Raw genomic sequence first — 25,232 nt, 5'->3', positions numbered from 1 at the left:
TGGTTGATATAAAATAGATGATATGAATAAATATAAAAAAGAAATAGAGAAAATAGTCAATACTAATAAATCATAGACAAAAAAATAATGATTAAACATTTGTTACTATTCCCACAACGACACATCGACAAAACAGGTATGAAGAAAGAATATATATATATATATATATATATATATATATATATATATATATATATAGAGAGAGAGAGAGAGAGAGAGAGAGAGAGAGAGAGAGAGAGAGAGAGATTCAAATATCCATCGCATGTATGAAGGAAGAATATAAGAAAAAATGAATTAAAAACATCTATGATAGGTATTATGAAAAACTAATTCAAAGGAAAAATAAAACCAAATCCTAAATTCATAACTAAAGCGTGCTCCATTGACCACAAAATTATAGAAATACCAAGTTTAGAAACCATAATCAACTATCAATGTTTATGTTCCCTTGTGACCTACTTTGTACAATTGTGTCTAGAGTCTGTTTTGCTTTGGTTGAATTATGATTTAAGTGTTGAGTCACTTGTAACTTTCTCCGGGCCACCTTTACACTTTGGTTCAGGTTGATCAATACCCTGAAGGGTTAGCTCGTAGATTTGATCTGTAATGAGCCTGCAGGCAAAATAGTGAATGAATGCAAATGCGTTGAGCTTTCTTTGTTCACCCTCGTTGTGATTACCTTTAAGTGATTGCAATTTCTCTCCCTCTCTTCTCTTTCGCTCTCTTGCACTCTCTATACTCAAAGCTTCCGCAGCGACCAGAAAGGCTTGCGGCAGTAAGGAAGGACCGTTGCGCCACACTGGCCTATTGAAGAAATAGGCCCGTGATAAATTGACATAAGAGCAGAAAGATTCACGGCGGCCTTGTTGTTCATGGAGTGCGACACTGAAGAGGACAATGATGGTTTATCTTGGTTACGCAAATTTTGCAGCTGAAATATTGTTGACCGAGCATAGAAGCAAGATGTTGGCAGGATGGTACGAGACATCTTGACCATGATAAGCAGAAGTGTAAGGTTGCTGTTCAGTTGGCTAAGGGAACATAGATAAGTCAAAGATTTATACCAGTTGTGCGTAGAGCATGCCGTTTGTCTTGTGCATGCAGAGAATGCACGTTGGATTCGGCTGGATGAATTTGCACATTTGGGTACGAGAAACTCAACTAAACTTCTAGATTCTCTCCCAAGATTGTGGGTTAGCGGAGTGCCCATGTTGAGCAAAATGCTCACAATTTGGTCCCTCAAATTGGCAGATCCTCTATGGATTGTGTGTTCAGAAAACTTTATTGTTCGTGGCTCGTCGTTTCCTGCGGAAACGTTTTGCTGGCTCAGAGAGAGAGATACAGTGTGCTGGCTTCTGGAGGAGAGTTGCAACATTGGGTCAAATGTGCTCATGTGAGGACGAGTGTCCAAGAAGACACTTTGAAGGACCACTTTGGGGTGATACGCAAGATGCCCCCCCCCACTTGAGGACTAGTTTGGACAATTGGAAAACCACAAGTGGTGCTTAAGGGAGTTGATATTTCCGCGGCACGCATTGGTGGTCGTCTTTCTTTGCGAGGACCACGAAGCGCTTGAAATTGCCCTTGATGGGGTTGGAAGGCACCCTGACCATGAGCTTGAAGACAACAGGTTTGTCGTGTGGCGAGGATGACTCATTTGTGTTTGAGACTACATTGGAGTCTCACGAGCAGAGAATGTTCGATGTTGATAAAGCAGAAGATCATTGTCTAAATGATTGGAGATGCGTTAAGGTATGAGACTTGGCATGTTAATGGTTACGACAATGGTGGATATAAACCATAACAAGTTGAATAGGCTGAAGAAAGGAAGTAAACCAAAGATAAGTACAAAGAAAAACTGGCATATCAGTGAAGATTGTGTTTTTACCTTCACCGACATTATCGAGGAGGACAATGATTTTGGGTGGCGGAGAATGTCCCAGACCGATCTTTCGGAATGAGGCAGTTGCAGTATGAAGCTCTACTGAGTGGAAAATTCATCAAGTGTAAGAACGCGCAGTGTGCATTGGCTTGATCGGTGACATGCAGTGGTAGCATGGCACGCGATAGGCAACGATATCGTCGTTAGTGCATCGCTGTACGACGACACAGACATGGAGCGTTGTTTGGTTAAGCAGTGCCAACAGATCTGAGGATGTTGCCTTTGAAGATTTGGTTAATGACCTCTCGGCTTGCAATTTCTCATGCATAGCGGTTGGATGCACGTGGGTGCATGTGAGTTAGGGCTAATTCCCTCAGGGATCATCTTAGGTGGTTTCAACCGAGTATGGTGACTCGGGGCTAGGCGAGTAAATGCCTAGGTGTCAGCGAATGAGTCTGGATGGTGCTCTTCGCTATGGCGTTCAATCATCAACTGGTCTTCGGACTCGGGGCTGTAAGGCCTTGTTCCTTCAGTGGCAAGGTTTTGCTTTAGCGTGCACATAGAATTGTAATATGCTTCATGGCACGCAAGGCTAAGGCAAGTTCGTGCCTCTTTCAAAAGTGATAGCTGGTATGAGACATCTATGCACTAAGCGGCATGGACTACATAGGGTATGCATTTGAAAATGCACTTGATCAGCTTCCGCTAGGCAGCTCGCACGAGGTGGTGCACAAGGCCAATGAAAATGATTCAGCACATGGAAAAGTGTTGGTGCACGGTTTTTGGCCGTTAGGCTGTTCAGATTGGGTAGTTTAGCGCATCGTAGGTTTGTGAATCTTTCTATGCCCATGACAGAGCGATGAGAAGGCTTGCAACGGTAAGGAAGGACCGTCGCGCCACATTGGCTTATTGAAAAAGTAAGCCCATGGCAACTTCATTAAGAAGGAAAACCCAATTCAAATGTCCTTACCACACGAGTGAAAAAAATAATATAAGTCTCTATGTGAATTCCACGTATTTACTTACTCAATTTCAAACCATATATACCAAAATTGTGTCAACAAAAGAACACCAGAAGTAGCATATTTTGTTTCCATGATCAACAAACTATGAAACAAGTAGACCAATCTAGAAGTCCCATAACCTATCTAAGTTTTAGAGAAATACCAATCACTCAATCAATCAAGTCTACTTCCTATGTATCAAACTTCATTCTATGTCTCTCTACCAAATCCACAAATTTATTTATTCAATTGCAAACCATATAAATCCCAAAATAATGTCAGCATACAACGCCAAAACACAATAAAAAAATTGGGTTTTTTTGAACACAACATAAGAAGCAAATCTCCATCACCCCAAAAATCTCCCTCACCATCCATTTTCATGTGCTCAATCTGACCATGAAGATGCATAGCTCCAACCAACATGAGGGCCTTAGGTTGGATCATCTTCCTTCTTCTTTTGTGTCTAAATGAGAGAGACTCACTCTCATGAATAAGAGAGCTTGTGAGCCCGTGAGAATATGAGGGAAAGTGGTTAGGGTCAATGATGCAACTTTTCGAGAAAGTATTTTAAAAGATGATTTTTAGTAAAATTTGCTTGTCTAAACCGTGAATCAAATTTTAAATTTTGGCTCACACTAGTGGCGAAGTTCGGGTCGAACACAGGGAATGTGCTTAAAAACTTTTGTACCTCACATAAAGACAAATTTTATTGCATTGAGAAAAGAAATAAATCAAATGTTCTACCTTATTACAATGGTGTTCTAGCATAAATTAAATTATTACAATCCAATGAATTAAAATGGCCAATGGCCCTAAAAAAAAATTAAAAATTAAGAAAAGCAAAGACTACGGGGCTATGTTCACTTTCACAGACTCACTTTCTTTTACTTCGCATAGGCACAACCAGTGTTGTTAAAAACGCGCCTCAAGGCGCAAAAAGCGCGCCTCGCCTCGAGGTGAGGCCCTTTTCGCCTTGAGGCGCACTTAAAAAGCGCAACAGCCTCAAGGCGTACGCCTCATGCGCCTTGAGGCGTACGCCTTGAGGAGAGGCGCGCCTCAAACTGAGGCGCGCATTAAGAAATCGGATGGCCCGGACCCGAGATCGACCCGGATCCGGGCCCGTATTCTCGAAAGATCGAGAACCTGTCTTTAAAAAAGACAGACGCTTCGGGGCGAGGGAAAGCCCTCGCCCCTTCTCTCTCCACTCCGTCCCCTCTCGTCCCCCGCCACTGCTCGCCGCCGGCCACCACTCGCCGCCGACCACCACTCTTCCACCTTCTTCTTTCCTCTGCTGAGAAGCCATCGGCGACCCGACGGCCACCACTCGCCTCCGGCCACCACTCTCCCACCTTCTTCTTTCCTTTGCTGAGAAGCCATCGGCGACCCGCCGGCCACCACTCGCCGCCGGCCACCACTCGCCATCGGCCAACGACTCACCACCGTCCATTCCGGCGACCTCTGCGCATTCCGGTGACAGGTAAGATCTGTGTGTTTTCCCCAGCTTCTTCTTTTGTCATTTGTTCTTTGTGAAACCGTGTAACCTACGTTTATGGGGAACCCGGCTCCACTCATCCCTATATCATCCTCTGTAGTCATAACTCCCTCTGGGATCTCATTGGTACTAAGTTATTTTGATCAATCTGGCCCTATCGATGGGTTCAACACGGTTGATTTAATAGAAATCAATCTTTTGATAGTGTTCTTTAACAAAAAAAACATGATTTTCAATTTATTTTGGCAGTGTTCTTTAACAAAAAAACCATGTTTTTATTAATGGTTATTGATTTTTGAATAAGCAAAAAGTCTTGCACATAAGTCAGATTCTGTCTATTCAAATGCCGATCTTCACTAAATGGATGATGTAGATCACATACACAGGGTCCAATTTGATGAAAACAACTTGCATCAGTGAGGTCCTAATGACAGGAATGGCGATATGGATGACTGGAACCTAAATGTGGTTATGGGTGCCATGCAAAACACTATGCTTGCTTCACTAAATGGAGGAAAAAAGGGATTGAAAGTGTGTTGTTATAGCCTGGCCACGAGCAGGCTGATGCCATGAAGGCCCTCAGAATGATGAAACCACGAGCAGGCCGATGCCATGATGTTGTTAGTGCTAATATGCATTTTGTTGTTAATGTTAGTTTTTATTGAATGAATGCTCATATTTATGCAATTAGATACTTATATAGATCAAGTTGTTGCATTAATGCTACTTTTACATGTTAATCTCATATTTTTTTCGTATTTATTTGAGATTTTTTATTTCGTGTTGGTTGGCGCTTCATCAATAAAGCATTTCTTATTTATTTATAATTTTAGATCATTTTTATAGTTTTTTTTAAGTTAATTTTTTTTTTGAGGCTTACGCTTTGCGCCTCGAGGCTTACGCCTCGCCTCGGATTTTGGTGGAGCGCCTCGCTACGCCTCAACGCTTTTAACAACACTGGGCACGACCCTAGCGATGGCACTCCTTTCGCACTCGTGAACCCACCTGCAAAACACGAAGAACAAAAACATAAAACACAAGAAAAGAGAAAACGCAGGGAACAATTTCTACGGATGAAGGTTAGTAAAAATAAAATAAAAAATAAACTAAATCAAAACTACTATCTAACATAATTCAACTGACTAACTAAAATATAACAAATAGAGATCCTAACTAATTAACTATAAAGCAAATCAAAACCAACCTAACTATCTATCAACTATCAATGTAACAAACTAGCTATGAAGCATTAAATCAATCTGCTGCCATGCCATAAGGCAATAAACAAATTCTGGCGTACATTAATTAACAAAAAGTCAAAATAGAACAAATTTAACTAGATAACAATGGACTATTGAATTAACTAATTAGCTAGGAAAAAAATGTGAAATCAATCTAACTACTAACGAAAAGAATTAAGACAGACCTAATCTAACTAGCTTAAATAAATTTACCTAATTAACTATGAAGTATTGGCTTACCAAACTGACTAAAGGAAACCGTTGCATCAGCCTAACTAATTAACAACAACTTAACTATAACAGAATCAAAGCAAACTCATTAATTAATTACCAAAGAACAGAAATAAAACACATCTAATCTAACTGACCGTGCGCAAGGTTAAAACAAATCTAACTAGTAAAAAAAAGCTAAATGCCTAACACAACAAATTAAAATATTCTAACTGACACAAGCAATTCAAATATGCAGACCTGAAGCAAAAGGTGATGTGTGTGTATCTTGGATTCAGACCGGCAATGACAGATCACGTTGATCTGTTGGATTTGCTGAACACGACTATTAGCATGATCTTGCTGAATCGATGGAACTTGCACGCGTGTGCGTGACCTAAAAGAATCTGCTAAAAAAATTTTGATCCACGCACGCTATGATGCAGTCTACGCTGATCTTCGTATTTCACAAATACTGCTGACCTGCAGACTGAACCGATCCGGCTACTCAGCTAGTCAGGTTACTGCCAGAAAAAAATATAGACAATAGACTTGGGCTCGGTTGTCAGCAAGTCTGAAACACTGATCAAATGGGACAAACTGAGTAGGCTCAACCTGATTGATCAGGCAGATCAAATCAGGTTGGGTCTAGTGCTTGTTAACACAGGTTGGCCAACCAGATCAGTGGCTTAACGTTTGGCAGACTTGATCAGGTTTGGTCCGGATTGCTCTAATCGAAAATGTGCAGATCAGTCTGCCTGCTACCAGAAACAACCTTGATCAGATCTGGTCAATCTGATCAGGTGATCAGATCGGCCAATAAAAAACATAACAATTAGCTTGCGCGATTTTTTTCTTTTCTATTTCAATTTAATCAAACTGAAAGCAAGCTACCTATGCTAAAAAAAATTAATTAATCAAGGACTTCTATTATGCATAAAAAAACTAATGCATGCAATACTGCACAAAGAGAAAAGGGAGAAGAAGCGTACCTAATGGTTCGCCTCCGACGGAGAGGTTGAGAAAAAAGCGGTCCTTCTATGAGATCACACATGTACCCTGCACTCCGATGACAAAAGAACGAAGTAGCCGGCTAGAGAAGGGAAACTAAGGAAGGAGAAGAAGAAGAGAAGGAAAAAGAAGAAGAAAGGGAAACCGGCTGGAGAAGAGAGAGAGAGAGAGCAAGGGGCGTGAATCCCTAGGGAAAGATGCCGCCCCTCTTCTGAGTATTACTATTTATAGTGATGGATTAGGTTTTGGGGTGTGTGTTTAGAAAAGTTCTAAAACACCCCCAAAACCTCAATATTTCAAAAAGGCCTATAAAAAAACTATTTACAAAAACACGGTTAGCAAAAATTAAAATTCTAAAAAATGCTCAAGTGGCTCGGTTTAATCATTTTTTCTCTTATTTGAAAAATAGAAAGTACCCTGCCAAAAGCTAATAAACTAGGGTTATTAATCTCTTTTCAAAATTAATCATGCACGCAAACATGTGTATAATATGCATAAAATTGTGCATGATCTGTCAACTTAGGGCTCAGCCGTGGGGGCTTTTGTTTAAAACGAAAAACAAAAAAAGTCTTACAAAATGATCGGCGATATATCGCGGTATTTACAAAATCTCAGTATATTTTTGTGATATATTGTCGCAAATGATAAAACTGCAAGATTTTGTAAATATTGCGAGAGAATACTGTTCTTAACTTTTTGAATATATATCGCAAAACAAACTTGTCACTATGATCACTAGATATATTTGTGCTGACTGATTCATTAGGTTTCTGAAGGTCCTTTCTGTTCCACTCACTTAAACTTGCTTCAAGTAAGGTGCTAGCAAAATTTAAGACTCCCTTGTCTAATATAATCTTAATCTTTGTCTTTATCAATGATTCTCTAATCTCTATGGCACGATCCTTGAAATTTTCTATTAACCATGTCCATTTTCGTATTTTACAAATTACTTTTCCTTTATAATCCTAAACTCCTGCCTAAAACTCTTTACTTCTGTGTTGTCTTTGCATTCTGTGAAGACATTGTAGCCTCCTTGATGTTCCTACAGGTTGAGGCCCTTGGAAAGAAGTCTTTCTCTTGCTAGCATGCTATTCAAAGAACTCCAACAACTAAGCAATTAGCAAACAAAATACCCTTTATCGGTAGATTAGTCAAGAACAAAATATCCTGCTAAGCATCTCCTTCTTGTGTGGAACTTGGATATTTTGAGAGATAAGCTATGATTGTTTCTAACCGTAGTCACTTATTTTGAAAATATCGTGATATTATCGGCAATTTCAAGGTTGCCAATAATATCGGGAATATATCACGATATTTTCAAAATATCGGCAAATAGAAAATATTGCGATATTTTAAAAAAAAATTTAAGTTTGCATTTCCTATTTTTTTATTCTTTTATATTTTAAAACCTTTAAAACATGTTTCTTTATATTTTTGAAAGAAAAATAATACAAAAAATATTATTTTCTTAGGTTTTTTGTTGTTATTTATATTTTTTTCAATTTTTTAAACTCCCAAAAATTTCCTGAGATTTATCAACTTTTGAAAATCTCTCTCGCCGAAAAATTACTTTAACGATACAGGTGACTATGGTACTAACCAAGTGAAACTGGTACTGTGGTACTTCTTAGGATGGCTTATGGTTTCAAACCAAAGGGTTGATTCTAGCTGAATGGAAAATTGTTACTGCTGGTTGCCCGTTCTTATGCCTTATCTCTACGTTGTCATCCCCCCTAAGTGGTTGTTTTGTTTATTTGAGTGCTCCACGATCTTCTTTCCTTAGGTTTCTTCTCCATTTAGACCTCTTTGAAAGGCAATCCACCATTAATTCTTATTTGGGATTCATCTCTTAACTATATAATTCAGGTTAAGTAGGCAACTAAATTAGGGTATGCCCCTTGTGTGGGCAGTTTAGTAGCCAAAGGTCCTTGAAAAATCTAATTGTTGTGTCATTACCTTATTTCAGCCTAGAGCTTCAAGGTAGTCATTGCACACAAATCCCTGCAAACACTAGACCTCTGTTTCTTACATTTTCTCTTTCAAAAGTCGTGGTTGTTTAAGAATGCCAAATTGTCTTAAAAATTTCCCCTTCTCGGATGTCATAAAAAATCTATATTCATTTGACTCTCTCTTTGATACGTATCACATCGTATCGTAAACAAACGTATAGTTTTAATATTTTTCCCAAAAATTCCAAAAAAATCATAAAAAACCCAGAAAACTTGAAAAAAATTGTAAACAATCATAATACATGAAACAATGATGAATTTTACAAAATACAAACCATAAAATCACATAGGAAGCATTTATGTCTCTTTGAGCTGTGCATAATGTTAAAATGTAAAGTGTAACATATATAATAATAGTAATAATAATAATAATATAATATATTTTTCTTTATTTTTATTTTTTTCAGTATCTAGTTCATTTTAAACTATTGTTTTGATAAGCTATTTAATGATAGTCATGCTCAAGATCTTGGAGACTTCTCCATTCCTTTTCACGAGATAAATCGTGACTTCATGCGCAAGATTCAAAAGAAAGAAATTGCAGAGGCTTTGAAGAAAATGAAATCAAGAAGGGCAGTTGGCCCAGATGGTATACCTATCGAGGCTTGGAAATGCTTGGGAGAGAAAGGTTTAGAATGGTTGACAAATCTTTTTAACTTGATTTGGCGAACAAATAAGATGCCTAATGAGTGGAGGAAGAGTACTTTGGTGCCTTTATATAAGAATAAGGGTGATATACAAGATTGCACAAACTATCGTGGTATAAAACTCATGAGTCATACTATGAAACTTTGGGAGAGGGTGATTGAGTCTAGGTTGAGGAAGGTTGTCATGATATCGGAGAATCAATTTGGTTTTATGCCTGGAAGATCAACTATGGAAGCTATACATCTTCTTAGACAACTTATTGAAAGATATAGAGAGAGGAACAAAGATTTGCATATGGTTTTTATTGATTTAGAGAAGGCATACGATAGAGTACCTAGGGACGTTCTCTGGTGGACAATGATGAAGAAAGGTGTTTCTCTCAAGTACATTAGTATAATTAAAGATATGTATGAAGGAGTAGTAACCAATGTCCGCACTTGTGGAGGGGTGACAACCAATTTCCCGATAACGGTTGGGTTACATCAAGGATCTGCTTTAAGCCCTTTCCTATTTGCAATAGTGATGGATGAGCTTACGAGATCAATTCAAGAAAATGTACCGTGGTGTATGTTGTTTGCTGATGATATTGTTTTGATTGATGAGTCTAGAGCTGGGGTTAATGCTAAGTTAGAATTATGGAGACAGACATTGGAAGCTAGAGGTTTTAAGTTGAGTAAGAGTAAGACTGAATATATGGAATGTCGGTTTAGTAAGCAACGAAGTAGTGATGGGAGTGTAGTGAAGCTTGGTGAGCAAGATATACCGGTGAATGATTATTTCAAATATTTGGGATCCATCATTCAAAAGTATGGAGAAATTGATGGAGATGTAAATCATAGGATAAAGGTTGGGTGGATGAAATGGAAAAGTGCAACTGGAGTGTTGTGCGATCGTAGAATGCCATTGCGGTTGAAGGGAAAGTTTTATAGGACGACTATTAGACCCGCTTTACTATATGGTACGGAATGTTGGGCTGCCAAGAGACATCATATTCAAAAAATGAGTGTAGCTGAGATGCGGATGCTTAGATGGATGTGTGGAAATACAATAAAAGATAAGATTCGGAACGAAGAGATACGTAAGAAGGTAGGTGTTGCACCCATTGAAAATAAGATGCGAGAGAATCGTTTACGGTGGTTTGGACATATTCGGCGAAGGCCTAATGATGCTCCAGTTAGAAGGTTGGAGAAATGGGAAAATATATTAGTTAAAAGAGGTCGGGGTAGGCCTAGGAAGACTTGGATTGAGATGATAGGAAAGGATATGAATGCTTTGAACCTCACCGAGGACATGGCGTTGGATAGAAATGATTGGAGGAAAAGGATTCATGTGGAAGACCCAAAATGAATTTCTTTTTTGGTTCATATCGCTGACCCCAATTGTTTTGGGATGAAGGCGTAGTTGTTGTAGTTCATTTTAAACTAGATTCATAAAGTAGTCAACTTCTTAGTTGGAACTTGACTATGATATAGTCGTTGGACCCTAGTCCAACGGCTATAATTAAAGCCGTTTGACTAGGGTCCAACGACTCTATGGGAGAGCTCAAAATGAGCTCTCCCTCTTCTCTTCTATTCAATATAAATAGGGGTGATCCCCTTCAACAAATGTACCAATGCTTCTTAAGCATTTTTGTGATAAATAAAGATTCATTTATTTTATTTGTGTTCTTCCATTTATACCCCTTTATGGGTTTTGTTTGAAGTGTCTCTAATAGACATTCTTTTGAGAGATTCGTGTGCTTTGTGGAAGACCACCATTTCATTATACATAAGACATCATCAAACAATGATGGATTGCATAAGATAAAATTATAATATTACATATCAAAACAATTATGTGCTATGAATGGCATGCATAAGACATCAAACATTAAATAATCAAGATAATATGCTATAAATGGTAATCTCACAAGAAAAATGCAAACTATGAAATAATATTTATATTAAATAGCTAATCTAAACTAATAAGTCACAAGATTCACAATAATATGTATTTACATAAACAAAAAAGTGTTTTTTAATGCTTAAAAACTTTACATAACTATTTTTTTTAAATTTTCAAACAAAAATGAATTAGATAACATCAATCATTGAATATCATCAACATCATCTTTTTTTGGAAAAAAATCTCTCTAAATCACTCTTAAGCTCTTTAGGGATCAATATGAACTAGCCCCAAGGGGCTTTATATGTTTTCGAAAAAAAATGAAATAAGTGCATTTAAACCGCATTTATAGCATATCTTAAGATACGCTTTGTATCGTAAGATACAGGGGCGTATCGAGATACGGGTGTGTATCGTATCGGAACACCCCAAATTAGCGATATGTATCGAACGATGTGCAACATTGGTCTAACTGTTGGACAAGTTGTTCAGTCTCTCTCTTACCCCCATCAAGGATTCCAGGTCAGCGTTGTAAGTATCGTACACTACGCTATGATGGGTATCATATCTATTGGGTGTCTTGATATGGTACATATCCGTGTCTTGATATGCGTATATATCATACTGTATTGTATGTATCTTGCAATACACCCCAATATGGGCGTATCTTTCTTGTACTTATTTCAATTCTTTTTTTCTGAAACATATAAGGCCTCTTGGGGCTAGTTCTTACTCATTATTAAAGAGCTTAAGAGTGATTTGGGGGAGATTTCTTGCATTAAAAAGATGTTGATGATAATCATGATTGACATTATTTAGTTCATTTTTGTTTGAATTTTGAAAAACTTGTGCAATTAATAATTGTTTCGTGTATTATGATTTTTTTAGAATTTTCCTGTTTTTTTCTGATTTGTAGATTTTTTATTTCAAACATACACATTTTTACGATACAATACATCTTATTTTGGGTCCAGCCTATACGGGTTACTATATGTTTCTTACAACTTTCTCCAAGTAAGTTGACGGGCAATACAGAGTAGACTAAGCTTTCTGAATTAACATGCTCCAATATAGGTAAAATGGTCCTTTTTAGCATGGATTTAGCTTGAGTATGCTTCATGTTTGGGAGGAAATACGGGTATTTGAATTGCGAAGGCTTGGATTAAAATGTCAATGCAATATCGATTAACACTGAACAGTATGTTGGACGGAATAACGCCGAAGTTTTTTCATTAACCATGAAAATTGTTAGGTGTGCTTTTAAACAGTTGAATAAAATAGGTGTTTTTTTTTGTTATTGCCTAAAACTTAAGCGCTGTTTTGAAATTTACCCATTTATTTTTCCCCAAACCTTGTATTTCAGTGTTTTTTTTTCTCTTGATTAAAGGCAAGCAAATTTCCATTTTTGCTTATGCAGTTCTGTAGGTGCGTCATCACCCTCTGTACCAGCAAATCTTGGCAGTATTGACTGGTCTGGTCATGGACGCCGTTCTAAGGCAGGATCCCTGTCAGGGGCTGGCTCACAGCGGCCACGAGCTTCTTTCAGCACCAGTGCTTGTAATTCTACTCTTGGAGCATCCCATCCTTCATGTAGACCGTGGGAGCGGAGTGATTTGCTTAGGAGATTGGCGTCATTCAAGCCATCTAATTGGTCAGGAAAACCAAAGGTTTGCTACTAACCTTGTAAACATTTTAATACCAAGGGTATTGAGCAACCATTTGTGTTCTCTAATGAAAATTTTCCATTCAAAAGTCGTCATTTATGTCTGTTTATATGAGACTTGGTCCTCATGTTTGCTCAAGTATGTTAATTTGTTATCTTTTGGCATAAACCTGGGTCATGGTTCGTTAGACATGATTAATATATGCTTCAATCTATATAGAGGACGTTAAAGAGCAGCCTGTGAAGTCATAGATGCAACTATTATCGATGCTCAAACTGCTTAGTGGTCTTTGAATGCAGTCTGTGCTAGGTTGGTGATACATGCTGGCATGTCTTTATGTGCCAAATGGTTAGGATTTCCTAGGCATTCGGAACTGACATAATCTGTTTTCTTTAGCCAATCCATTGGGTACAATATCTAGATTTTGCATGTTGGTCTTATTTATTATTTATTTATTGAGAAGCATTAGCTTGGCTTCTGGAGGAATTGCACTGAAATGTGTCTTGTCTATGGATATAGTTTGAGTTCTGCATGCTTTGTTCATCATCTATTGACAGCTATGTCAAGTCGTCATCGCCTCTGTCTCAGTTCTTGAGATGTGGGCTTGGCTGTACTTATTTTTTTCTTTTGAAGGTCTAATAAGATGGTCATGTTTGCTTTGTTTATTGAGCCATGTTGGGTTTCTTGACAGGGTCTTTTGGTTCTTTTCATATATTGTACATGATTTTCTTTATGGGACTTACTGTTTGAAATGTAAAAATGAAGTCTTCTAATCATCCTTTGCATCCAGATCCTCAGATCTCCCTTTCTTCCTTTTGCATTCTCAAAAAAGACTAGGCCACTGAAATATATCATAAAAATCTTCTTATGTCATTTGTCTTTTGTTTCATGCTAGTGTTTTCTAAACAGGTTTTTAGTTCTAAGAGAAAAACAAATACTAGATATATGTGCAATTTCTATGTGACATGGAGATCTATGTATCGACCTTGGAGTAAGGCCTGCAATTTAAAATTCTTCTGGAGCTACAGCATCCCATGTCAATGACGAGGGATATTATCTGTGCTCTGTACATCAGTAAGAATCACAAGTGTTTGGCTGACTTTATAAATCTTTCTGATAAGCTCAGGAACAACTTAAGTTTATGTTGGCCAATTAATGGACAAAAGCTGGCTGTTGGTTGCCAGTTAGTGGGCAAGCTGTTTGATTGGATGTAGCTCGCTATTCTGCTGTACAGTTGACAATGAACATAGTGAATATGATATGACTGTTAGGAGAAAAGTTCAACCAGAAAGCTAGATATACTGAGTGATGGTGTAGTAGTGATTTCACTGAAATTGTTCCAAGTTCCAACATCTATGAAGGCCATGATTTGACCATGCTGGGCCCTATGAGTTTATAGCTATAGTATGAAGCTATGTCACATGGGTGCGGGCGCGGGTGCGGGTGCGGGTGCGGGGATTCGGCACTTCCAAAAAACCCGGGTGCGGGGGTGCGGCAGGGGCAAAAATGTATATATATATATATATATATATATATATATATATATATATATATATATATATATATATACCGTAGGTTCCCCCGGCGCGGGTCGGGGTCCAGTTATCGACCCAGCTTGCTGCGTTCTGCTGACTGTCATGATTCAATCATGTCTGAAATTCCCTGGTCTTCACGAAAAAAAATATTAGCAAAGGTTTGATGTGGTTTGTTGGAGAGTCTTTACGAGGCCTACAGCTCCACTGCCAGGCCACTGCCTAGGGTTCTTCAAATTTCATTTTATATACAGTTGCACACAGAAAGAAATTTATTGGATTTGACATGTGGAAAAGAGAGGTCTACACAAGGCTACAACATCTCGTCAGGAGAAAAGTGAATACTAATAGCCACCAAGGCTACCACCATCATTATCATTTATTATGGAGAGAGAAAATCCTTGACGAAGAAGAATCTGGATTGTTGAAGCCTTGAAGGATAAAGACTTCAAAAGGCTCTTGAATTTTGGTTTTAATTTTTGAAGAAGATGGATCATCATTTCCAAGTTAACAGTGTGTTTTCCAACGCTGCAAATTAATTGTTTGGAGGCAGGAATAGCATGGGAATCTCGGTTGCCAACAAGGCTCGTGAGATGTTGTGGACACAAGTGCCCCTTTATAAAACAAGAGCAGCATCAAGCAGCTGTCCGCAGATTTTTTTTTAAATTCCGCAGCCCATTTCGTAGGGCAAATTTTTTTTTTAAAAAAAATCCAAAAAATGGACCGAAATGACCCTGGGTGCGGTCAACGTACCCAGGATCGGGTTGACCGCACCCGGTGCCGCACCCGCACCCGCACCCGCACCCGCACCCGAACCCGCGTCGCGTCGCGTCGACGCGGGTGCGGCACCCTGCTAGCCGAATCCCTGTGACATAGGTATGAAGTATGAACCTTTAAGAAATTATAGAAGACAAAGATTTGCTATTCTAAGGCATGATATAATTTCATGCCACAGCAAAATGGGACATCTTCACAAAACTTAGGGAATATGCAACAAGCTGTGAAAGTTATAACAAGGTAAGCCTATGCAGAATTTTATCATGACTGAACTAGATGACCAGCGGAGGCAGCTGATCCATCACAATGCACAGGATATATGAACAAATTCAAAAGTGTCAGGTATTAACTTTTACCTTTTGATCTTAGGAAAAAGAAAAAAATTGACCCCTGATGCTTTTGAGTTTGTTGGGATATTCTGAAATAGATAAGTCTTCCTATTTACAATGTCAGAGATTGGACTAAAGTCGAAGAAGGCATGCTACATATACATGGGAGTGTAATTGATAGAGAAAAACTTTATTTCCTGGGATATAGTGTTGGACCTATATTAGAAAATAAATGATGCTGTCATTGGGAACTGATCAACCTAAATTTTACTGAATGAATAGATAATACTTGAAAGATCAAATACTTGGACAAAAGAAAAGGATTCCATACACCAGCTTTAAGTTTGGGTATAAATGTGGAAATTGATATTGATTCATAGTCAACAGGTTGCAAATAGTGGGTTGCCATGGTCTAAAGACCCCAGTATGTTGTGGTGGGATCATTTGAGCTGAAAGGAAGCCCGTACACCTGGAATGCTGGGGTCTGTGTGTCGTGGGTTGCTCTCCAAATGGATAACACAGTAAACCTTGTATTAATGATTTCAACACTGTTTCTCAGCCTTTGGCGTCTGAATTCCATTTTCTTCTGAAGTTAGATATTTTGATCATGGCTGTCAGAGTTCATTCCAAATTCTGAGACTTTGAAGGTAATCATTCGACTTTTGTTTGGTATTTCCAAATAGTGAAAACTCTTCTTCTTTTCTTCCTTTTTTGGAAGATAAAAATTTTGTAGTTTTGTTTTCAATTTGAGCTCTAAAATGGAAGTATTTCTTTCTCTAGTGATACCCACTGCATAGCACAATATTGAGCCAGGCATGAATTTAGAGCTGAGATGGAAACACAAAATATGGTTCTGGATATGTACTGGTTTTGTTCGTAGTCTATAGTTTTCTAGTATTGATCAGTGGTATTTTGCCCCTGATTTGTGTTTATTCTTCAACTATATCTTGTTTTAATGGAGGTGCATGCAGGTTGCTAGTTCGCTCGCTTGTGCACGGAGAGGCTGGATGAGTGTTGATGTTGATAAAATTGCATGTGAGTTCTGTGGAGTACACCTGACTTTCACTTTGTCAGCAAATTGGACACCTAGAGAAGGTGAACTTCTGTTACTCTGTGTGTGTGCATACAATAGTTTTTGCTGTCATAAATCATCATGCTCATGGTGTTCTTCCTCTTTACCTGCTCTAAGGTTTATTGTCTTTTAATTTGTTGTGTTTTTTTTTCCAGAAAATAGTCTGTTGAGAGTTTTACAGCATATAAAAGGTCTCACAGAGCCACTTATGTTCTGTTAGTTCTCTTATAGGATGTTAACGAGTGGTGCATGCATAAAGAAGTGTGTGTCAATCTCAACACGTCACTTAAAATCTGAGCTACTAGTCTGGATGAATGAAGTACCTGAGATATAGAATGCTCTCTTTGCATGACCCCCATCTATTCTGTGGAAAATATTTTTGAAGTATTGCACATTTTTTTAAGTAATTGTTGTTAAGATAATCTCATTACTCTCTTTTTGAGAAAATGTTTACATTGAAATGTTATTTATATCTGTGTGGTGTTCACTTTTAAGCAATGATGAGCAATGAAGTTCAAAGTGCCATTCTGCGTGCTAAAATTTGTTTTCATTTTTTGTGCCTGGTTGAAGTTGATAGTGCTGGTGAAGCCTTTGCAAAGCAGCTTGATGCAAGCCACAAAGGGTCATGTCCATGGAGAGGAAGTAGCTGTGCGGAGAGCTTAGCACAATTTCCTCCAACTCCTCCATCAGCACTTATTGGTGGCTACAAGGACCGGTGTGATGCACTGCTTCAGTTTCTCTCTCTTCCTGTTATAGCATCTTCTGCAATAGAGCACATGAGGCTTTCTAGGAGCCCACAAATTGATCATCTTCTTTCTCACTCTCACAACTCTGCAGCCGGGGAAGTAAATGGCAGGACAGATAGCATGCCTGGAGCAGAGACCTCTCAAGATGAGACAATGTATTTTTATGTACGTTAATTATACCTACTTTTGATGCATTTGCTTGTCCAAGATTGCAAAGTTTTGCGGTAGTTACTGCATTCCGGATGTTCCATCTTATTATTTCTGAACAAAGATGCAATGAATATTAAAAATTCACATTCTTTTTGTTGATAGGCCCAGATGCTTATAAGTTTGTGTGGATGGGAGCCCCGATGGCTTCCTAACGTAGTAGACTATGAAGAAAATTCTACCCAGTCAGCTAGAAATGCGTGTTCTGTTGGCCCATGCCAAGATCATTTTCGCCATTCACAGGATCCTGGACCCAGCAAGAATGCCATTTCTGCTTCAGCCAAAAAAGACACTGGAAAGAAAAAGATATCAGTTCCAGAGTCTGGATGTGACTCTAGGCTAGCCCTGTTGGATTGTAGCCTGTGTGGTGCCACAGTTAAACTCTGGGATTTTCTCTCAATACCTCGTCCAACTCGTATTACTCCCAACATAATTAACATCCCTGAAACAAGCAAAAAGTTGGTACTGACGCGCGGAGTCAGTGCAGCTAGTGGGATAAATGGGTGGGTTGCAGCTGATGGAATTGATAAAGAACAGACTGAGGGTCGTGATGAAGTAGCCACCACAGATGCGGGTAGATCAGCAACAAGTGTTGGTTTAGATTTAAATCTGACTATAGCTGGGGGGCTATCTTCTGTGCAGTGTGGAATGCCTTCCACATCTAAATGTCTTCATGACATAGCGCAAGGACAGGATCTTGTGGTTTTTCAACCTGCTGGGAGTGAGGTCGGGGATCGTGCTGCTTCTTATGAGTCAAGAGGTCCACGTACTAGAAAACGGAGCTTGGACGAAGGTGGAAGTACTGTTGACAGGCCTCATGGAAGGATGCATCATGCAGACAGTGTAGAGGGAACTGTCATTGATCGTGATGGTGATGAAGTGGATGATGGTAGGCAGTGTTCTGATGGTCCCTCCAAGCGTATTCGTGATTCAGATGCCTTTTATACATACCCAGCATTATATACAGGTGCTGGTCCAAGCAATCTTTTGGGCTTTGATTTGGATGTGGAAGTAAACAAAGTTGATCACTTCAGACAAGAAGGAAGTGAGCAGATGGTTGCCCCACCTTCTACAAGGGATTCGGCTCGTGCTTCTTCTGTTATTGCTATGGATACTGTTTATCACAATGCGGACGAGGATTCTATGGAAAGCGTTGAAAACTATCCTGGCGATGTTGATGATATTCATTTTACCCCACAAAATATGGACAGAAACCTTGAGATGAATGATGTTTCAGAACTGAACATTAGCCTGCAGCCACAACAAAGCACTTGTCTCCAACCAGAGTTTGAGGGGGTTGTGAGAGAGGCAAGGGTGAGCAGCACAGATGAAGGTGAGGAAACATTGAATGCGGAAAATGTCACTGGTCACGGTAGGGACAGATTCAGTTTTGGGATCAGTGGAGGAAGTGTTGGTATGGTTGCAAGTCATGAAGCTGAAATCCATGGGATTGATTTTTCTGTGCACAGAACAGAAAGCATTGTTGGTGATGCAGAACCAGTAGCTGAAGTCACTGAAAACTTGGGGCAGACTGGAGAATCTATTCCTGATCCTGGATTGATGGATGAGTTTGTTTCTGAAACAGAGAGAGAGGATGCACATGGTGATAATCATGATATGATGTCTCATTCCGTGGGCAGGGCTGACAGTGGCTCTAAAATTGACTGTTCAACCAAAGCAGAGTCGATGGAAAGTGGTGAGAAGGCTAGTCACATGCTTTCCCGCCAGAATAGTGGTCACAATTCCCTTACCTACAATGCCATCATTTCTTCTGGCTATGAGGTTTCCAAGGATGAAGTCACTCAAGCTGGGAAGACGTCTCATACAGGTGACTGTCTGTTCCCATGATCAGAATCTTTTACTGCGATGGAATATGTAGTTTTTGTCAAGTTTATTGTATTGTATATTTGGTTTAAACTTTGAGTTCGTTCTGCTTCACTTTGAAAGAAAAGTAGGGTCAAACACCACGGCTGAGTAGAAGACTATAGAGTTGGAGTGCTCTAATTGGATTTTCAGCAAAAAGAAGAATACTAATTGTAATGCTTTTGTTTGTGTTCTAAGGTCACTTAGGTTCATGGGTATCTGGAGAGAAATTTCTTACACAAGTATTTTACACTTTTGATTACTTTTGTGTACCAGATCCAAGTCAAATTGTTTGAATTTAAGTACTTTTATTGCAAAATCTTGTTCATTCCCAAATGGTTAATGTGTTATTGTGTGTGGTCCAATTATTTATTTGCACACAGCATTTTAGCTGCAGCACAGCCATTTGCCCTATAGGAGTTATTGATATTTACCATAGTTTCTTGCTTGTTTAGAAGACTGCAGGACGGTTTTTATTTATTTAGTCATTATACTTTTCATTGCTTGTTGAAATACATGTGTCGTTGTGTCAATGGTAAAAATTTGCAATCTTCTTTCATGTATTATCATCCATCGAAGAATCTCCAGTTTTTTTCGAATATGTTCATGACCTAAGTCACACGGACTCGGCTAAAAGGTCGATGCACCCGCGTCGACACACCCTGACACGGGTGCGGCTTCGGACACGGGGCAGACACAGTCAACGAAGTGTCGGACTCGGTCAACACACCAGGGTCGAGTCTGTCCATATTTTGGACTCGGTCAACTTTGACCGAGTCTATTTTTGTTCATTTATGATTGTTATATATATATATTTATTGTTATTATTGTTATATATATATTTTGTCAACTTTGACCGGTCAACTTATTGCTTTAAAATTTACAATCTTATATATATATATATATATATATATATATATATATATATATATATATATATATATATATATATATATATATATATATATATATATATAGCCGTGTCCCCATGTACAAGAGAAATGGGAAAATATATTAGTTAAAAGAGGTCGGGGTAGGCCTAGGAAGACTTGGATGGAGATGATAGGAAAGGATATGAATGCTTTGAACCTCACCGAGGACATGGCATTGGATAGAAATGATTGGAGGAGAAGGATTCATGTGGAAGACACAGAATGATTTTCTTTGTTGGTTCATATCGCCGACCCCAATTGTTTTGGGATGAAGGCGTAGTTGTTGTTGCTTTGCACCCGTGTTGCACCCACACCCACACCCATGTGACATAGTTCATGACATTCTTTTGTCCTCAATGAATATGAATTTCAAAATTAAATGGTGGATTTATGTATTAATTGTCACCACTGGTGATATTTAAGTTATCTTTTGAGGCCCAAGAGGACATTTATTAGTTGTGTTGAAAATGCAAAACATCCTTTATTGTGTTTCTCAATAAATTCACTAAAAAATTGAAAATGCTCTCAATGGTGATAATTAATGCATTGAACTGCTGTGGCACTCTGAATTCGTAAGTGGCAGGAAATTGGTGATATGTTATATCCTTGGCTTGTGTGTGTGCTCATACAGGCACTAGCATTAGGCTTATAATAGGATGATTTGAGGATAAAGGCATTGATGAAGAACATTTCCAAAAATATGTAAGCATTTCAGAAATAATTGTCAAAACTTTCTTTCATGCAGTTGAATAATTTTCTCTGCTAACTTAATCTCCTTGGATTAGAAAATGATGCTCAATGTATGCTGTGTGATGTAAATGCAACCCATATTATTGTCTGCCACAGCAACATCAGACATCCATGATAAGAAAGTAGTACTGGTAACAAGTCCTTATATTAGATGTAGTCACGATTGTTGTGTGGATTGCATTCTTTTGTTGCCACAGACATACACAGGTGTATTTTCCTAATCCAAGGAGCTTAATTATCAATGCATGAATCTGAGCAAATTCTTATTCTATAAGAAGAATTTGACAATTATCTCCAGAATGCTCATGGAATTTGGAAATGACTTTCATTAATGTTTGTCTAGAACAAACTTAACACTAGTATTGTTATGGCATGGAGGCATTTAAGTCAGTGTTGTAAGTATCACATACTTATCATATATATGTGGTTTTCCGATACGATACACACCTGTATCTCGATATAGGTGTGTGTCTTACAATACACTCCAATACAGGGCGTCTCTTAAGATACACTGTAAATCCAGTTTAAGTGCACTTATTTCATTTTTTTTTTCAAAAACATATAAGATCCCTTGGGGTTAGTTCATTTTCATCCCTAATGTGCTTAAGAGGGATTTAGGGAGATTTTTTTTGCAAAAAAGGAAGAGATTGATGACGATGGTACTCATGATTGACGTTATCTTTGTTTGAATTTTGAATAAATTTGGTTATGTAAAATTTTTAAGTATTGAAAAAACACTTTATGATATTTTTTTTATGTAAACACACATTATTATGAATCTTGTGACATTAGCTTAGATTCATTATTTAATATGCATATTATTTCATAGTTTGCATTTTTCTTGTTAGATATGCATGCCATTTATAGCATATTATTTTGATTATTGAATTTTTGTTGTCTTATGCATGTCATTTATTGCACGTAATTGTTTTGATATGTGATATTTGTAGTTTTATCTTATGCTATTCATCATTGTTTCTTGTGTTATGAATTATTTTTAGTTTTTTCCTGAATTTTTGTTTTTTTATTTTTTTTACAACAAACAACAAACAACAACAACTACGCCTTCATCCCAAAACAATTGGGGTCAGCGATATGAACCAAAAAAGAAATTCATTTTGGGTCTTCCACATGAATCCTTTTCCTCCAATCATTTCTATCCAACGCCATGTCCTCGGTGAGGTTCAAAGCATTCATATCCTTTCCTATCACCTCCATCCATGTCTTCCTAGGCCTACCCCGACCTCTTTTAACTAATATATTTTCCCATTTCTCCAACCTTCTAACTGGAGCATCATTAGGCCTTCGCCGAATATGTCCAAACCACCGTAAACGATTCTCTCGCATCTTATTTTCAATGGGTGCAACACCTACCTTCTTACGTATCTCTTCGTTCCGAATCTTATCTTTTATTGTATTTCCACACATCCATCTAAGCATCCGCATCTCAGCTACACTCATTTTTTGAATATGATGTCTCTTGGCAGCCCAACATTCCGTACCATATAGTAAAGCGGGTCTAATAGTCGTCCTATAAAACTTTCCCTTCAACCGCAATGGCATTCTACGATCGCATAGCACTCCAGTAGCACTTTTCCATTTTCCATTTTTTTATTTTTTTTAAAACATACTATTTTTATGATACATATCTTATTTTGGGCCCATCCGATACGGGTTACGATACACTTTTTACAACCTTGATTTAAGTGATTCATGTTATTGATGGATATGAATTTTCGTTGTGATGCTTAAGAAGAATTCTACATTTTCACAGGGCAAACAAATGGAGAAAGTAATTATGATGAAGCTGGGGAATTTGATCCTATACAGCATCACCATCATTTTTGTCCATGGGTTAATGGAAATGTTGCAGCTGCAGGCTGCAGTAGTGGCGCATGCACCAGCAGCGATACCCTTGCTGTCTGTGGGTGGCAACTAACATTGGATGCTTTAGATGCTTTCCAGTCGCTAGAATATGCCCCTGTTCAAACAGTGGAATCTGAATCAGCGGCATCATTGTATAAGGTCTGCGCAATTTTCCTTTCCTTTTGGATTTCTGTTTTGCGAAAGATCATGGCTTATCAATATCATGTATTGTGCTTAAGTATGATACTGACTAAACTCCTCAAATTTGATCAAATGCCTCTGTGTATTCTTCATGCTATGTATCCGTGCTCACTCTTCAAGTGAAACGGCAGACTCTTGAGCATAGCATCTTGATCATATTGCTTGACGTTTTTGTGAACTTACCGGACAAAAAAAGGAAATTCTTCTTTCATTTGGTTTCTTTTGGTTTACCATAGAACATGCAACTGAAGTAAAGAAAAATGTTGAGATTTGTTTGCATTGCTTGTGGAAACGTTGGAAGCTTTCACTTCTGGTAACTGAAAACTATGAAACATCAAGATATTTTGCTAGATTGAATATTAAGAAGTTAAAACTTCAATTTGCCAACTCTGGTTAGACCTGTATAATGACTGGAGGTTGTGGGTCTTGCTGAAGTCCAGCAAGTTTACTTGTGATGGGACAAAATGCAATATGCCCTGTTCATAGAACAAAAAGGGGAAAATTCTTGACTGACTTCTTCCCATAAAATCCTACCATGGTGATTTATATATGCTTTTTTATCTCCTTCCTTTTTTTTTATATAAAATATACATAACTTGGTGAGCAATGTCCGGGAGAGGGACATTAATAAACATATCATTCCCCTGTATCACAGATTGAGTTTTGAATGGTCATTCTATTCTATCCTGAAATCTGATATTAGGTTTTTACTTTATCCTTTGGACAAACTCTTGGTTCATTTTTACCTCATCAGAGACTTTGGTTAGACATTGTGACCATTACCGATCAGACTTCAATTATTGTTCGGAAATTTAGGGGTTAGAGATCTAATAAGATAACTGAATGAGACTTTTGTGATTTATCATTGTAATCAGTAAACCTAATAGGGGTATTTTCGTCTTTTTACAGTGTTGTAATAGATTGTGTCCATTAGGGGCACAACAGTCTTTTTCTATTTTATTGTACAAACTAGGGAATTAGTTTGACTTGAAGGGCATTAAGGGAATCCCTCCATGGTGATTTATATATGCTTTTTGATCTCTTTTTTTTTATATAAAATCCACATAACTTGGTGAGCAATGACCGGGAGAGGGACGTTAATGAACATATCATTCCCCTGTATCACAGATTGAGTTTTGAATGGTCATTCTATCCTATCATGAAATCTGATATTAGGTTTGTACTTTATCCTTCGGAGTTCGGACAAACTCTTGGTTCATTTTTACCTCATCAGAGACTTTGGTTAGACATTGTGACCAATGACCATTACCGACCAGACTTCAATTATTGTTCAGAAATTTAGGGGTTAGAGATCTAATAAGATAACTGAATGAGGCTTTTGTGATTTATCATTGTAATCGGTAAATACCTAATAGGGGTATTTTCGTCTTTTTACAGTTTTGTAGTAGATTGTCCATTAGGGACACACCAGTCTTTTTCTATTTTATTGTACAAACTAGGAAATTAGTTTGACTTAAAGGGCATTAAGGGACATGGTGATTTATATATGCTTTTTGACCTCCCTTTTTTTATATAAAATCCACATAACTTGGTGAGCAATAACCGGGAGAGGGACGTTAATGAACATATCATTCTCCTGTATCACAGATTGAGTTTTGAATGGTCATTCTATCTTATCATGAAATCTGATATTAGGTTTGTACTTTATCCTTTGGACAAACTCTTGGACTTGGTTCATTTTTACTCATCAGAGACTTTGGTTAGACATTGTGACCATTACCGACCAGACTTCAATTATTGTTCAGAAAATTAGGGGTTAGAGTTCTAATAAGATAACTGAATGAAACTTTTGTGATGCTTGGACATGATACTGTTAAGATATACATATATGTGTATGTATATAAATATATATAGTATATATACATAATGTATATATATTATATATATT

At 37.9% G+C, this 25,232-nt stretch overlaps 1 protein-coding gene across 1 annotated transcript in view; it reads left to right on the top strand.

The window, feature by feature from the left end:
• The window catches only part of LOC149831318 (uncharacterized), a 41,944-nt gene that overhangs the window by 4,448 nt on the left and 12,264 nt on the right, over positions 1 to 25,232 (top strand). The window contains exons 2-6 of the mRNA XM_090013815.1: positions 12,802 to 13,051; positions 16,658 to 16,781; positions 17,329 to 17,669; positions 17,817 to 19,539; positions 23,031 to 23,281. Coding sequence (XP_089869941.1) covers positions 12,802 to 13,051; positions 16,658 to 16,781; positions 17,329 to 17,669; positions 17,817 to 19,539; positions 23,031 to 23,281 — 2,689 coding nt within the window. The remainder of the gene's footprint in view (positions 1 to 12,801; positions 13,052 to 16,657; positions 16,782 to 17,328; positions 17,670 to 17,816; positions 19,540 to 23,030; positions 23,282 to 25,232) is intronic.

The sequence above is a fragment of the Nuphar pumila genome, chromosome 7, assembly GCF_984573655.1.
Source record: "Nuphar pumila chromosome 7, dmNupPumi1.hap1.1, whole genome shotgun sequence".
Taxonomy (NCBI): domain Eukaryota; kingdom Viridiplantae; phylum Streptophyta; class Magnoliopsida; order Nymphaeales; family Nymphaeaceae; genus Nuphar; species Nuphar pumila.
The sequence above is the reverse complement of the archived record's forward strand: the minus strand, read 5'-3'. Positions and strand labels throughout refer to the sequence as shown.